The following is a 13,411-nucleotide window of genomic DNA, read 5'->3' on the forward strand; positions in this document are numbered from 1 at the left end:
ACTGCAAGAGATGTACTCCATCACTGTTATTATTAGTTTAGCTGACTGCACTGTTGAAAATCTTTCCGACTAAATCATATTTTCCATGCAGACAAAAGAATGGGAGGTGAAGGATAAAGCCAAGGAGAACATTATCCGTGTCCTCCAAGTGGGTCAGGCCCTGCTAAAGGTGTCAGGTTTTGTTGTTTCTACACTCTGCTCTCTCCTGTGCACATCTGCTCGCTAGCTCATAGGCATGATTTATGTTTGAAGAAGGAAGAAAATTTCATAGTTTATAGTGCAGCTAGTGATGGTTGTCATCAGCATCCATCACAGACGTGATGGATGTTGGTTGGTTTGAGCTCTTCAGTCTCTGTCTCCACCTGTTAGATGAAAGAGCGCGAGGTTAAGCTCCATGAAAGCTTCATCGACGATATCGGTGTACAGCACGTCAAAACCGGTTCGTAAGCACGCGCCGTTTGATGGAAAAACACATTTTTTATGAAAACAGCATGTTCATAGTGTTCTTTTTTATTTTCTCTTCTTGCTCCATTTGTTATCTAGAAAATGAACTTCGTGCAAAAGTGTCCAGGCTGGAACAAGAGCGCAAGGTAAGGCTGTGGAGCAATTGTGTATTTCAGGTAGGGATACGCAATATTTGGGTATCGGCATCAGTATATGCCGACGTTAGTCACATTTGAACATATCTGTATTAGGGCTGCAACTAACGATTATTTGATTAGTCAAATATCCTTACTATTAGTCGATTTAAAAATTGGCACATTTTGCAGATTTTTCATTAAACAACTTAAGTTTGATGTATTCACTATTAGAAATACATCAAAAATAAAAAATAAACAATTACATTTACATGTTTTAAATAATAAAATAAATATTTTATTGCCTAAAAATAGCAACATATTCTTTATTGAGCATTTGATCATTTGTACATGTGAACAGCTCGCCTTTTCTGCTTGACTGTACATCAATACAGTGTAGGGCTAATCTGTTGACTCTTATTTTGATTAACCGATTAATATTTGCAGAGTGTAATATGCTTAATAAGAAATGTGCTTTTTACAGAATTTCACCTGGATGAAGCTTAACTATTGCACTTGGGCTTTTTATAATCTTAATGCAAAATGTATGTATTTTTTTGTATAGTACACAGCTCTTTTAGCAAATAATCTTTTTTTGAGTTTGCATATTTCTTTTAAAGAGTACTAAACTATATAACGATTATTTCAATTGTCGATTCATCACAATTAGTCTGATTAATTGTTTTCAGCCCTAATCGGTATCGGTTTGATAAGTAAAAATGTGTCTCGACTCTCGAGGCAACCTTCTTTAGAGCTTTTTTTCTCTTTTTTTTAAATTAAGTTACTGTCTCTTTAAGTCATTTCCGTTCAGTTTCACAATGAAGAATGAACTGGTTGCTCTATTCAGGGAAACACGTCAGAGTTTGTGGTTTTTAATGTGACAAAATGTAAACAGCCAAAGGGGTGTGAATACTTACAGATGGCACTGGTGACCCCTCTGTCGTGGGTCTGACCTGAAACCACTTTTTCTGCCTCTTCACTTCCGCCATCAAGGCCAAACCTTTCAGCCAATCGCAGAATGTAATCTTGGCTACACCAGGATTGGTTGTTGTGATCACTGCAGGAGAGCACCTAAGAAGATTACCTGCTAATTCCATGCACAGTCTTAGCGTTTACTTCTTGTTTTGAATGAACTGAAACTGAGTTACTATTATTATTATTATTTTTTTTTTGGCTTTAGGAGAATTTGCAATCCTTTGTTTTCGCAAAGAAATGAATCCTCGTTTGAGGACTTTAACAATCACAGCTGAGCCGCACGTTGGCTCTGTAAACAGAAGAAGGTGATGAGAGACTAAGGTGGGGGTTGTTTTTTCTTCTTCTTTTATTCTTCCTCTTCTTCTTCTCTCTGTCTCGTTTCCGATCCATACGTCTCAGGAGCTCGGCACTGGGCCAGATAGCCGCTTTCTTAGGGATGAGATTCGGCAGCTCGAGGCCCAGCTGGAGCAACGGGAGAAGGAATTGACCCAGTTAAGGAAAGACATGGGCAAGGAGAAGAAAACCAATGAAGAGGTATGAGTGCCACCCACAGTACCTGCACGTTTTACACCACCGCAGGAGTCTTTGGGTAACCTTCCTGTTTAGTTTCCATACACACTTTTTTGGTTTGTCTTTTAAAAAATACTACAGGGATTATTAGTGAACCGTATATGGATTATGTGTTGGTAAATTCCAATAACAAAGGATTAAATCTTTAGAAAAAAAAACACTTGGTATTGCAAATCTTAATTTCCTCTTTGAGGTAATCAGATTAGTCATTGTTTGCTTTAAGCGTTTAGGCACCCTGCACTGAATACTTCTCATATAAGACATAGCCTTGCTAGCTAAGCTAACTGTGTTGAATTATGTGATAGAAATGTATCTGCACATTTTGTCATGTGTTTCCTTGTCCTAGCTGATTGTGCGACTGGAGGAGGCTGAGGACGAAGTGAAAAAGTTAAAAAGAGAGGTACGGAACCGCTGGGAAGACATCAGCTCCATCCATCTTTCCCTTTCATTCTCCTCTGTCCTCACCTGGTCTCACCTGCCCTCATTTCTGCCTGATTTCAAATCTTCTTCGTTTGTTCTATTCTTTCTTTTGTCTGTGTATCTTCCATTGGACAGTTGAAAAAATCTAAGAAGAAGGTAAGAAATGTCGGAACTGTAGTGACGTAAAATTAGATCAAAGTTAAGAATGGAGAATTTGATTCTGTTACACACTTTACAACAAAATAGCCCATTCTGGGTCTGTTAATGTAGCAGAAGTATTCAGTTCAAAAATACTCTTATTCATTGTTGTTACTCATGTCATCCAAGCATCTTCAAACAGTCATTCACTGTACGACTGTCTCAGGACTGTCATGACATGCTAACCGGTCAGTTTTTTGGTAGTAAAGACGATATTCCACAGTAACATGTGATGGATGACATCATCAGTTGTTGGCAAGCACTCAATTGCTTTTGCCACTATTTTTTAAATTACTATTATTATTATTTTAAATCTGTGTGGCCGTTGAACTTTGGGATTTGGGGTTGTAGTTCAGGTATTATTTGAGCTTTTAAGATGCCAATCAACTTCTGCCGGTTGCAAAAACAGCATATTATTTCCACGGTGACGTGGATTTTTACTCTTTGGAATTGTCAAAAACATTTGTCTTTTGTTTTTGACGATTGTTCCCAATATCAGAGGGAACAATTGTCCAAACATGCACTGACTCGTACAAAAGACTTCCGACCAAAAGAATGATTTGTTCTGAGTTTTTCTGCAAAAAGACCAAATCGGAACAAATTCAACATAGGTGCTAATATGAAAGACATAATTCTAAAACTGTTCCTATTAAAGCTGCACCCAATATAGTAATTTATTTTTGTCAGTCTTTTAACAATTGTTAAAATACACAGTTGTGTTGTAAAGCACTTTGAAATGCCTTGTTGCTGAAAGGTGCTATGCAAATAAAATTTGATTGATTGATTGACAGTTAATGTAACACACCCCACAGAAGGCAAAAAAGGCATATGATAGATTAGTTGTGATCACGTATCTTTTTCAAACACATTGATGTTCGTATCTAAATTGTACTAAAGTCCCGTGACTGACAATGGCTGAAAAGTCCAAAGCAATTTTCTAAAAAAAACAACTGTTTTTTTATTTATGTCTGGTTGTTATTCTTCCTGAAAGCTGTTCCTGCCTTTCTTGTGCCATGGCAGAATGAGCAGTTCCAGCAGGATGTGGAGTTCTACCGTGGAGAGCTGGAGCAGAAGGAGCCGCTCACCTCCAGAGACGACGGCGCTGAGATTCAGAGGAAGCTCAGCCTGGCCAACCGACAGCTCTATCAGTGCCTGGACGACCTGCAGGTTCACGGAAACCTCACGTACTAAATGAGATACATTAGCATATCCTACTGACTTTTTTATATACTTTTAAACAAATCATCTTTTACAACTCCTTCTTTTATGGCTGTCGGCTCCTAATGTGCGCAACATGTGTTAAAAGTTGAGATATTCATTCATTGTTCTAATTTATCGTTGTTATGTTGCGTCCAACAGCGAGCAGAGGATGAAAATGCACACCTGAAGACACAGAACGTGCAGCTGCAGAGAAGCCTGGAGGAGTCTGTGAAAGAGATGGAGAAGATGACAGATGAGTACAACAAGATGAAGATTGTTGTGCAGCAGACTGACTCAATTATGGATCAGCTCAGGAAAGAAAGGGATCACACGAAGCTTCAAGTAAAAGCCCGCTCTCGCTCCACTGCTTGCGTGTGTGTGGTTTTTTTTTTTTTATGTCCGTGTTTTGATCCCACTCTGAATCGGTGGGTGGTTTGCAAAATATGTTTCCATGCTGAGATGAGTTACGCGGTATCATTTATCATTCTTTTGGCGGGTCAAAGAGTGTGAGTAATATTATCAAAGAAAAGTTGCTGTGTTAGATCTGTCCTGTTTGTTTTGAAGTAGATAATCTAATGTTTCTGTGCACCAAACTCAAGCAAGGCTTTGTGTTTTTTATGTGCAGGTTAGAGAGCTGACAGAAAAGATTCAAAGCATGACTGAAGAGAATGACCCAATCATGGCAGCTGTCAATGCCAAAGTAGAGGAGTGGAAGGTGAGTGGCAAATATAGGCAATAATGTCAAGTCTCATTCTTCTTTATTTTTTGTTTTCGACAGATATTCCTAACAGAATTAACTCTACAGAAACCTTTGCCTTTGGAGAAACATTTTGACCGCATTAACTCACGCGGCTGTGGTCAGAGGTTTACATTCTCTCATCATGGGGTATGAGTGTCATTCATTTTGGGCTTTTGATATTTTATTCAAGCCATTCTTTTCCCCCAGACTGATGTATTAACACCGCAGTGATTTTTAAAAACTGGGTGCAGAAGTTGTTTATCCATATTGGATTTTCTCTAATGCACACAGATTATTCTAAATAAATCCAGTTAAAGGGGCAGTATTATGTGTTTTCCTGACACATAGTGCCATTTTATAGCATAAACGAGTAACTGTTAACTTCAGTTGTTATAAACATGTATATACCAAATATGACTTAAAATAAATGTCACTTCCTAATTTAATGTCTTGAAATTGGGCCTCTGTCTTTTTAGAAACTCTACCTTCATGAAGTCATCACAACATGGCTCCTCTATTAACCCTTCAACGTTTCTTATCAGCATTTCACTGAGAAGTAGCTCCTATAATGTGCTCAGCAGTTCCTCCAGGTGTTTGCTAATTGCTGCTGGCTAGTCTGAAGGAGCTGAGTTGGGGATTCGGAGCAGAGGGGTGCGCTGTAATGCAAAATCTTGGAAACTGCTTCTCTGAGGAGGAGCTTCGTCCTCGAAGGGTCCAACCAGGTCCAACCAGGCGTTTTGCACAACTGAATGGTTGCCATGAGAGATTCAAGGATTTCTCAAACATGCATGAAAGAATCAAAGCAATAATCCAGGTTTGCTTTTGATTAGGGAATACATTGTAATGTGATATAAAGTTCATAAAAGGCAGTTTTACATAAAACTGCCCCTTTAAGCCCAAAGTTATTCATAAGCCATCTGGTTGTGTTGTCCCTGGGAGTGCAGTTAGAAAATTTATACCAGAAAAAAAAAGCGTAAAATGACCCTAGATGTGTAGTTCTTAGGCTAGCTGACAGTTTAGGTCAATACTTTCCTTGTGTTTTATGTGTTTTAAATACTGGCCGTGCTTCACCTGAGCATAACACAGCAACTTGTGGTTACTAGATAAACACGTCAGTACGTTCTTCCACTAAAACAGGTACAAAAAGACTTGAACCACTAGCCTGTGAAGGTCCAGTCTCCATAATCTGCTTGATTTATAACAAACAAGCAAGTCAGTTGTGGTTTAGTGAAATCTCTCCACCACCAGATCTATGGAAGCACAGGAAAAACACCGGACAGTTGTTAGTAAGTCAAATGAAATGAAAAGAAATCAGTGTGGTTTATTGGCTGTTGAGAACAAAGTTGCTTTTTTTGTATTTGCCTTACTTTAGAGTTTTCAAGAGACAGACTGAGTGTAAAAATTTGCAAATAGTTATTTTTTTTCATATGAGTGCTTCTTTTCTGTCTTTTGTGATTTTATTGTATTTTGTTCTCTTACTTGAGTAAACATTAGCCTGTGACACTGGTGACAAGATGTTTTCCTCACACAGACAGTGCTGTCTGGGAAGGATGAGGAAATCTTGGTGTACCAGCAAATGATCCGTGAGCTGAGGGAAAAGCTGCGCTCTGCCCAGCTGGACTTGGACAAAAGCAACATAATTGCCCTGCAGCAGGTGTGTCCAAAAACAGCAAGCAGAGGAGTCAAACGTCTTCATTTATAATTATATCCGGCTTCTCCCAATGTGGCGCCTCTAACAGTGAGGCATGTTGCAGAAGCTAGGTCTTTAGAACAGCTCATACTTTGTTAGAGCTGCTTGAAAATGGTAAAATATGTAGAATTTTATCTAGATTATTCTTAATAAAATTAAAAATGTTTTTTCTCAGCATTTGTCATATTTGGCACTAACAATTGGCTGCCAAACATTCCGTAAAATGTTCAAAAGTAAAGGTAAAAGCATTTCTGCAAACTAGCGCAATGCTCACATCAAATTGCATGGTTGCCTTGGACACAATAGAGAGAGAACTCCAAAAAAAAGTGTAAATTGATAACAGTGACAAGTTGCAGCTTTCAAAAACTATCCTTCACTTGTGTCACTGTTCAGTCATATGAGCCAACTGTTCCTAGTGGGCATCAGTGGTACAACAACAGAAGTGGTTTTATCACAAAATAGTAGTTCAACCATTTTAAATTGATGTTGCGTTCCCTTTGTAGTCAACAATGGGAAATAACGACTTCCCAGTCTAAAAATCGACTGGGACGCCCTCTGAAGTCGAACTTCTCACTGGGATAATGTGAGGAACCCCGACTTGTAAGACCGACTTTGCATTTTAATATGGCTGCTCCTCGTACCAGCAGTAGTAAACATGTTTATTTTACATGTAAATCAATGTTACTGATAGCGCCTGCAACTATAAACTGAATAAATTAAAAATGGTGTTTGTCCACTGAAAGTTGAAACGATATTCGTCAGACTGAGTGTCTCTGGGCATCGCCATGTTGAAATCCCAACTCCTCGGACTATTTTAACTGGAATGCTGCTACTTTGTCAAACCCAACTCTGAGTACCGACTTCGGAGGTAACTCAAACACAGGGTTAGGTTCTGATTCTGATTCATAAACAACACATGCTCAGAACATCTCAGGAGAGAAATCTGACCTCTCTCTCTTAAAGTTTTATTTTTCACTGGATCCACTTTTTGTTCCGGCACCATTTTTTTTGAAGACGGTGACCTTGGTATGACCTTCACAAAAGTATACAGTAAAAGCACAAAAAAATACATATATATATTAGGGGTGCACTAATAAATGGGGCCAGAATTCCTTTATTTTAGGTGATCAACAATCTTACATGTAAAACCTATCTTATGCTCTGATATTTTCTACCTACAAAAAGGTTTGAAAAATCAGTCTTCTGTGACAGAAGTTTGAATGACAAACCTGACCTAAAGGTCACATCTGGACATGTTCAGTTAACAATAGCCTCCCCACTGTTAGCAACTTAGTGAGTTTGTTGTTATATTTACTATTCAGACAAAATAAATTACAGTATTGGCCAAAACTGAAGTTGGCTGGTCAGGTGCTTTAAAATAAGTGATGAGCCAGAAAACTGCAATCAGAGTGCCCCAAGTAGTATGTATAAAATATGTAGAATTAACTGGTTATAAGATGTTGGGTAGGTTTGCTGCGGAAGATTTTGTGTTTGTGCACATGTCGCTCTGTTCCATCCACATGCCATTTTCCAGTTTTTGACTTATTTTCTTGCTTTGCATGCATCATTACCTCTTTTTCATTTTTTTATTTTCATCCACCTGTCCTCCCTCCCTTCTCTGCCGCTGCTCTGGCCCAGGTCATATACGAACTCTGTGGTGTAAGTTCCATCCGTCACGTGTTTTCGTCTTAGAAGTTGCCTCATAGCGCCCACAGCGAGGCGAGTTACAACCCCGTTTAGTCCGTCGCTGAACTGTCATTATTCAGAAATGTCTGCGAATGTCCCCACAGGCCATCCAGGAGCGAGATAATCAGATCAAGACGCTGAGCGAGCAGGTGGAGCAGTATACAGGAGAGATGGAAAAGCACGCTCAGCTCATAGAGGAGCTGAAGATGTCCACAAACAAAGACAGAGGTGTGTTGGCCAGCGTTTAAACTGACCAATCAAATGTCTTGTTTTAGATGTTGGCTTCAAGTTCAGTTAGAAACAAAAATGTTATTCATGAGATTTTATGTTGCCAGATAAAAGAATTATAGTTAGAAAGTTGCTTCTTGAAAAGTATTTTTTTTAGCTTGTGGACAAAATAGTCAGAAAAAGGATTTTACTGTCTATTAGGAATGACAATGATAAGTTACAGGGCACTAGTTTGGTTTCACGGTTCGCCACGCCGATATAGCCTTGCTGCTCTGATTAGTGTTCTTGTCACGCAAAGTTAGCTGCCTTTCGCAGAGGGATTTCTAAATGTTTAAAAAGACAGATGTTTCCTTCAGAAAGTGGCATGGACCAAAATACAGCTGACAATTCAGAATGTTTTCTTTCAATTGTACTGGATGTTCCAGCTTAAGAACTAGTGGCTAGTGACCATGTTGAATGCGAAGTTTAGTTTTTGTTTTGTTTTCTTTGCTGGCATAAAAAAGATTTGCCTGAAAGAATTTATTGAATTGGCGGCTACCCAGGGTGACTTTTCGGTGAAGACTAAGGGTGAAGATTAAAGGATAAGGATTGCAGATATACAAGTTGGAAAGTTTTTCTGAACACAAACAGTTTCCAGGACTATGAGGTTAAGCAAATTGTACATAAATTAAGTCCAGGACTTTTAAGACATTAACTTAGATTTATTGATTGCAAAGATTTTAATGCATTAAAAATGTTAACACAGGATTCCTTGTTTTTGCGCTTTTCTTGTACGACGCTAAATCTGATGCAGAAAAGCGACATCCACAAACAACGATGGACAATGAGGCCGCTTCTCTTAGTCCACTGTGGGTTTATTTTTCTGTCAAAATACGGTCTGGTTGGACAGTGGAAAAGACTATTGTAGTGTGCTAAAAGGAGTTAGCCTATCAGTGAAGCTACTCTAGCCTAAAATAGCATCTCAATGCTAAACATGTTGCAGCACCACAGACGTCTCCAATGCTAATGTTGGCACCCAGAGTCCACATTTCTAAAGAAAACACTTGAAAACTGAATGGATATAACACCACTTTGCACCATCCTGATGGTTGAAAAGCCTAAATAACAGATTAAAAACATTAATATCGTTGCTGTTGACCTAATATGTCTATTTATTCAAGAATTTAGCAGCAAAAAGGAATTTTGGAAATTAAAATGTTGCCTAATTAATCGACTAATTGCAACTAACTAATTACAAACCCTTCAATGAACAATTAATTAAAAATTTTAAATCGAGTTCCACCACCAGTTTGTAAATATTATTGTAGAAGCATTCCTATCTGAAAAGGGAACAGTTAAAAAACATCGTTAAAAGCCGCAATTCTAACAATCACACTTCTGATGGGCTTATGTGAACTTGTGACTAACTTGGATTTTTAGTAGTGCTTGGCTGGTAAATGCAGTTTAATAACATGTTTCTGTCTCAGGTGCTCCTTCGACGTTACAGCAGAAGAAGATGGAGGAGCTGCAGTCCAAATTGAAAGTCGCGGAGGCCAGAGCGATGGAAGCAGAGCGGGCCTTCAGACAGGCAGAATCGCATGCTGAGGAAAAAGACAAAGCCTTTATTGAGGCGTCAAATCGCCTGAGCCAGTACGAGTCTGTAAGTCCACGAATACCTGTTTTTTTCCTGCCTTTGTTTTTGGCCTCAGCTTCCGAGACTTGTTTTTATCCAAATCGAATGAACTGACTTCTAATTTCCCAGAAATAAGGCCTGTGATTTTTCTCTTTTCACCGTCCTTTAAATAGGGATGTTAAAACGCCTATGTGACTGTGGCGTGATCAATATGCTTTATGGGCCCACAAGCGTAGTGTTTCTTTTTTTCACCAAAGCTAATCGCACCCTGACTCACACCCCCTCTGTCTCTCTTCTCCCCCCAAAAAGAAGGAAATAAACAAAAGTGAGACAGGACGTGCTTTTTTATTTTATTTATTTTTTTGACTGATGACAAATCACAGAGCTCTTTCTGTACGGCAGGGCACTTACGGCCTGGAAGCAGCCATTGCCGAGATCAAAGAGTGTAACAATCAAATTAGAATGAGAGATTGTGAGGCAGAGGCCATGACCAAAGAGATCAACCAGCTCGAGCTGAGAATCAATGACCTCATGGATGAAAACGAGGAGTTCCGGGAAAAACTAGGTCAGAGGTTTTAAAAGCACCACTGTTCTCCGTCTGTTTAGACAACGCTGGCTCATCTGAGGCGAGGAAATTTCTAACGAGTTCTTTTTTTGGTGGGATTTTCCGGTTGCGAGCAGGTCTGGAGCCGAAGCAGGAAGTGGATCTGACAGAATTCAGGCGTGCCAGGGATCTCAGGCAGCGCCAGTACAAAGCCGAAAACCAGGTTCTTGCCAAAGAGGTAAGGCTGCGTTCATAGGAGATCAGACTGTTGCTTTTAGAAGTGCTGGAGTGGCCTCATGTCAACACGCGGCTGGATTTCTTTTCAGATTGAGCAACTGGAAGAAGAGCGGCTGGAGCTGAAGAAACAAATCAGGCGCATGGTGAAAGAAAAAGGTGAAAGGCCTGATTTAAATAGTGCAAAGCATTTCCTAATAGACCTGTCAAAATACATCAATTAATCGCGTGATAAATTAAAACCAGCGCAATAATTTCCATTTATTGCAATGGAAATTGCAACAAACAATAAAATTGTAACAATGCAATTTGTTACTTTTGCTTTTCTATCTCTCTTTCTACCAAAAACTGGATGACAAAAATCTTCAGTCCCACTTTTATGTGAAGGACAGTTTTGCTTACAAAGACTTCACAATTAATTTAGACACATTTTTATGAATTGTTTTGTAAATAAAGTGTAAAGAAATATTATTTGAGAGAAAATCCAAACAAAGTTGTTTTTATGGTAGAGTTGAGACACTGCAATACAACATTAAATAAGATTTCAAGAGAGAATCTGAAACTAAAATATCAATCTCATCCCAGCAGAATCGATTCGATACAGATTTAGTATCGATGTTCTCAATATTTTGGATCCATCTGCCCACCTCTATGTATTAGATCATTAAGTTGATTGGCATTTGTTAACTTCAGTGTTTTTGAGGACCGGCAACAGGCTACAAAACAGGTCTAAAAATAGACCTATTTTGAGTTTTTGACCAATGAGTTTTGGTCTCATTTTGAAAAAATCTGCTTATTTTTATCACTTTTCTGTTGGGATACAGAGCTCCAAAATGCAAGAAAATACACAGAATAAAACATGATTCTGCACAGTTTTCACGTTAACATTCCCTACTCCGTTCAGCATCCCCTTAAACTCTTTTACAATTTGTCATATTACAACCACAAGCTTCAATATACTTTTATTGGAATTTCATGTGGTAGAACACAAAGTCATGCATAACTGCGACGTGGAAAGGAAAGTATGGATGGTTGTTTGACGAGTTTTTAAAAAAATATGAAAAGTTTGAATGTCCCTGGTGGTGATGTGGACATTTTATGGCAACTTTCAGTTCATAGGAAGCTGCAACTGAATCCAGTGTGGAAAGGTTACAAGTTCTGAATAAAATCAGAAAACATGAAACTGAATCTCTAGGAAAAACAGAAAAAATTAAGATGCAGTCGTCTAACCTTGAGAAGAAGTGTTAAAATTTTCATTTTGACACTTAGACCACTTAACATTTGTTTCTGGTGAACAGCTGTGCCTACTGGAATCCCACAGTCAAGTGTGCAGCTGGAGGAAGATGTCTGGTCCAGCAGAAAAGAAGAGGCACAAGGAAGAATTTACACTGACGACGAGATCAGACGAAAGGTAAAACCAATTACTTTTTTTTCCTATAACAAAAAATGTTTGGTTAAAAAATAGATTTGTTCATTTACGTTCATATTGCAGCACCTAAACATTCAGAAGTAAGTTCACAGCTCCCACCTAAATTAGTTCTTGCTCATTTGTCATTTGTCGTCCACAGTTAAGCCGCCTTGCATTAGTAGAATGCCTTGAATCAGCTTTATTGTCTCTACTTACATAAATGCAGAATTACTAGAACATCTGCTCTTTGTGTAAAACAAGGTAGAGTTAGGATTATTATTTGGAGATTACAACTTCAAAGATGATCTCTTTAAAACCCTGAAGATGTTAAAGGGTGAGCATTTATTGCATCATTTATCACTTATTGTGACAAATTTCTTTTCACGATAAAATATTTTTTTTGATTTATCGTTCCAATTAATTATATTTAAATTCCTATTTTCCCCAAAGAACTGTTGGGATTGTTGCTTTTACTGTTTTCTCTGTCATTTTTTCATCAAGAACTACGATAAATGTCAGCAAATTTGAAAATATGAGTTAATGGAGCTACTGTGTGCAGCTTAGTGATATGAACCACACTTGCTATGTGACTAGTGTCCTGAAAAAAGACCATTAGACACTTATTCAAGAGCAGCCTTTGTGTTTCATGCAGTGATAGTCACACAGTTACCAAAAAACAAGTAATAAATAATTTTCACCGTCACTTTAATCTCAATAATACCACAAAATATTGTGATACAATTTTACGTTTTTCCAGGTTTTAATTCAGAAGCTCTCAGACTTATAGAAGAGGTTAAAGTGAGGGAAAAACTCCATACATATATTTCACTTCATCTATTTCTCTAACGTTAACTTTGCATTGCAGAATGAATACCTAGAGAAAGAACTGAGCAGCAAGAAGAGGGAGCTGGAACTTCACAAGTCCGATTTTCAGGCTCAACGTGAGTTTGAGATGCTCTCAGAGAAAGGACACTGTTGAACTGAATTAGTAAACAGCGTATTGACTGTCTCAGAGGGCCATTTGTTTGCTTTTGTCCATGTGTGTCACTGTGTGTCGATCTACAGTGGCAGACCTGTCCAAAGCAAAGAGAGACTTGGAGGCTACCCTGAAAGATGTTCTTCAGGCCATGAGGACTAGTCAACAGACCAGTTCTGATTCTGTCACTGCTAGCAGTATGAATAGCTTGTCTAATGTGAGTATCTAAAAAGGTAGAGATACAGTGCTTTATTTCATTTTTTTTGTTGTCTTACATCTACACAACTATCTCTGTTATATCCTCGCCTTCCTAAATGTCCTTTTTTTTTTTGCCAAAGCTGATTTTGTCCAAA

At 38.4% G+C, this 13,411-nt stretch overlaps 1 protein-coding gene across 6 annotated transcripts in view; it reads left to right on the forward strand.

The window, feature by feature from the left end:
* The window catches only part of cep290 (centrosomal protein 290), a 67,431-nt gene that overhangs the window by 3,942 nt on the left and 50,078 nt on the right, over positions 1 to 13,411 (forward strand). For 5 of the 6 annotated variants that reach the window (XR_003593549.1, XM_028002108.1, XM_028002116.1 and 2 more), the window contains exons 2-18: positions 92 to 169; positions 370 to 439; positions 544 to 590; positions 1,953 to 2,087; positions 2,470 to 2,523; positions 3,762 to 3,908; positions 4,101 to 4,283; positions 4,567 to 4,656; positions 6,212 to 6,334; positions 8,161 to 8,284; positions 9,751 to 9,923; positions 10,299 to 10,461; positions 10,578 to 10,678; positions 10,767 to 10,833; positions 11,973 to 12,085; positions 12,948 to 13,023; positions 13,148 to 13,275. Coding sequence is in view for 5 of the 6 variants with exons in the window: in XM_028002108.1 (XP_027857909.1) it covers positions 92 to 169; positions 370 to 439; positions 544 to 590; positions 1,953 to 2,087; positions 2,470 to 2,523; positions 3,762 to 3,908; positions 4,101 to 4,283; positions 4,567 to 4,656; positions 6,212 to 6,334; positions 8,161 to 8,284; positions 9,751 to 9,923; positions 10,299 to 10,461; positions 10,578 to 10,678; positions 10,767 to 10,833; positions 11,973 to 12,085; positions 12,948 to 13,023; positions 13,148 to 13,275 (1,872 nt within the window). In the remaining variant the exon portion in view is untranslated. The remainder of the gene's footprint in view (positions 1 to 91; positions 170 to 369; positions 440 to 543; positions 591 to 1,952; positions 2,088 to 2,469; positions 2,524 to 3,761; positions 3,909 to 4,100; positions 4,284 to 4,566; positions 4,657 to 6,211; positions 6,335 to 8,160; positions 8,285 to 9,750; positions 9,924 to 10,298; positions 10,462 to 10,577; positions 10,679 to 10,766; positions 10,834 to 11,972; positions 12,086 to 12,947; positions 13,024 to 13,147; positions 13,276 to 13,411) is intronic. The other variant, XM_028002090.1, reaches the window with a different exon arrangement.

This window comes from Xiphophorus couchianus, chromosome 2 (genome assembly GCF_001444195.1).
Source record: "Xiphophorus couchianus chromosome 2, X_couchianus-1.0, whole genome shotgun sequence".
NCBI lineage: Eukaryota > Metazoa > Chordata > Actinopteri > Cyprinodontiformes > Poeciliidae > Xiphophorus > Xiphophorus couchianus.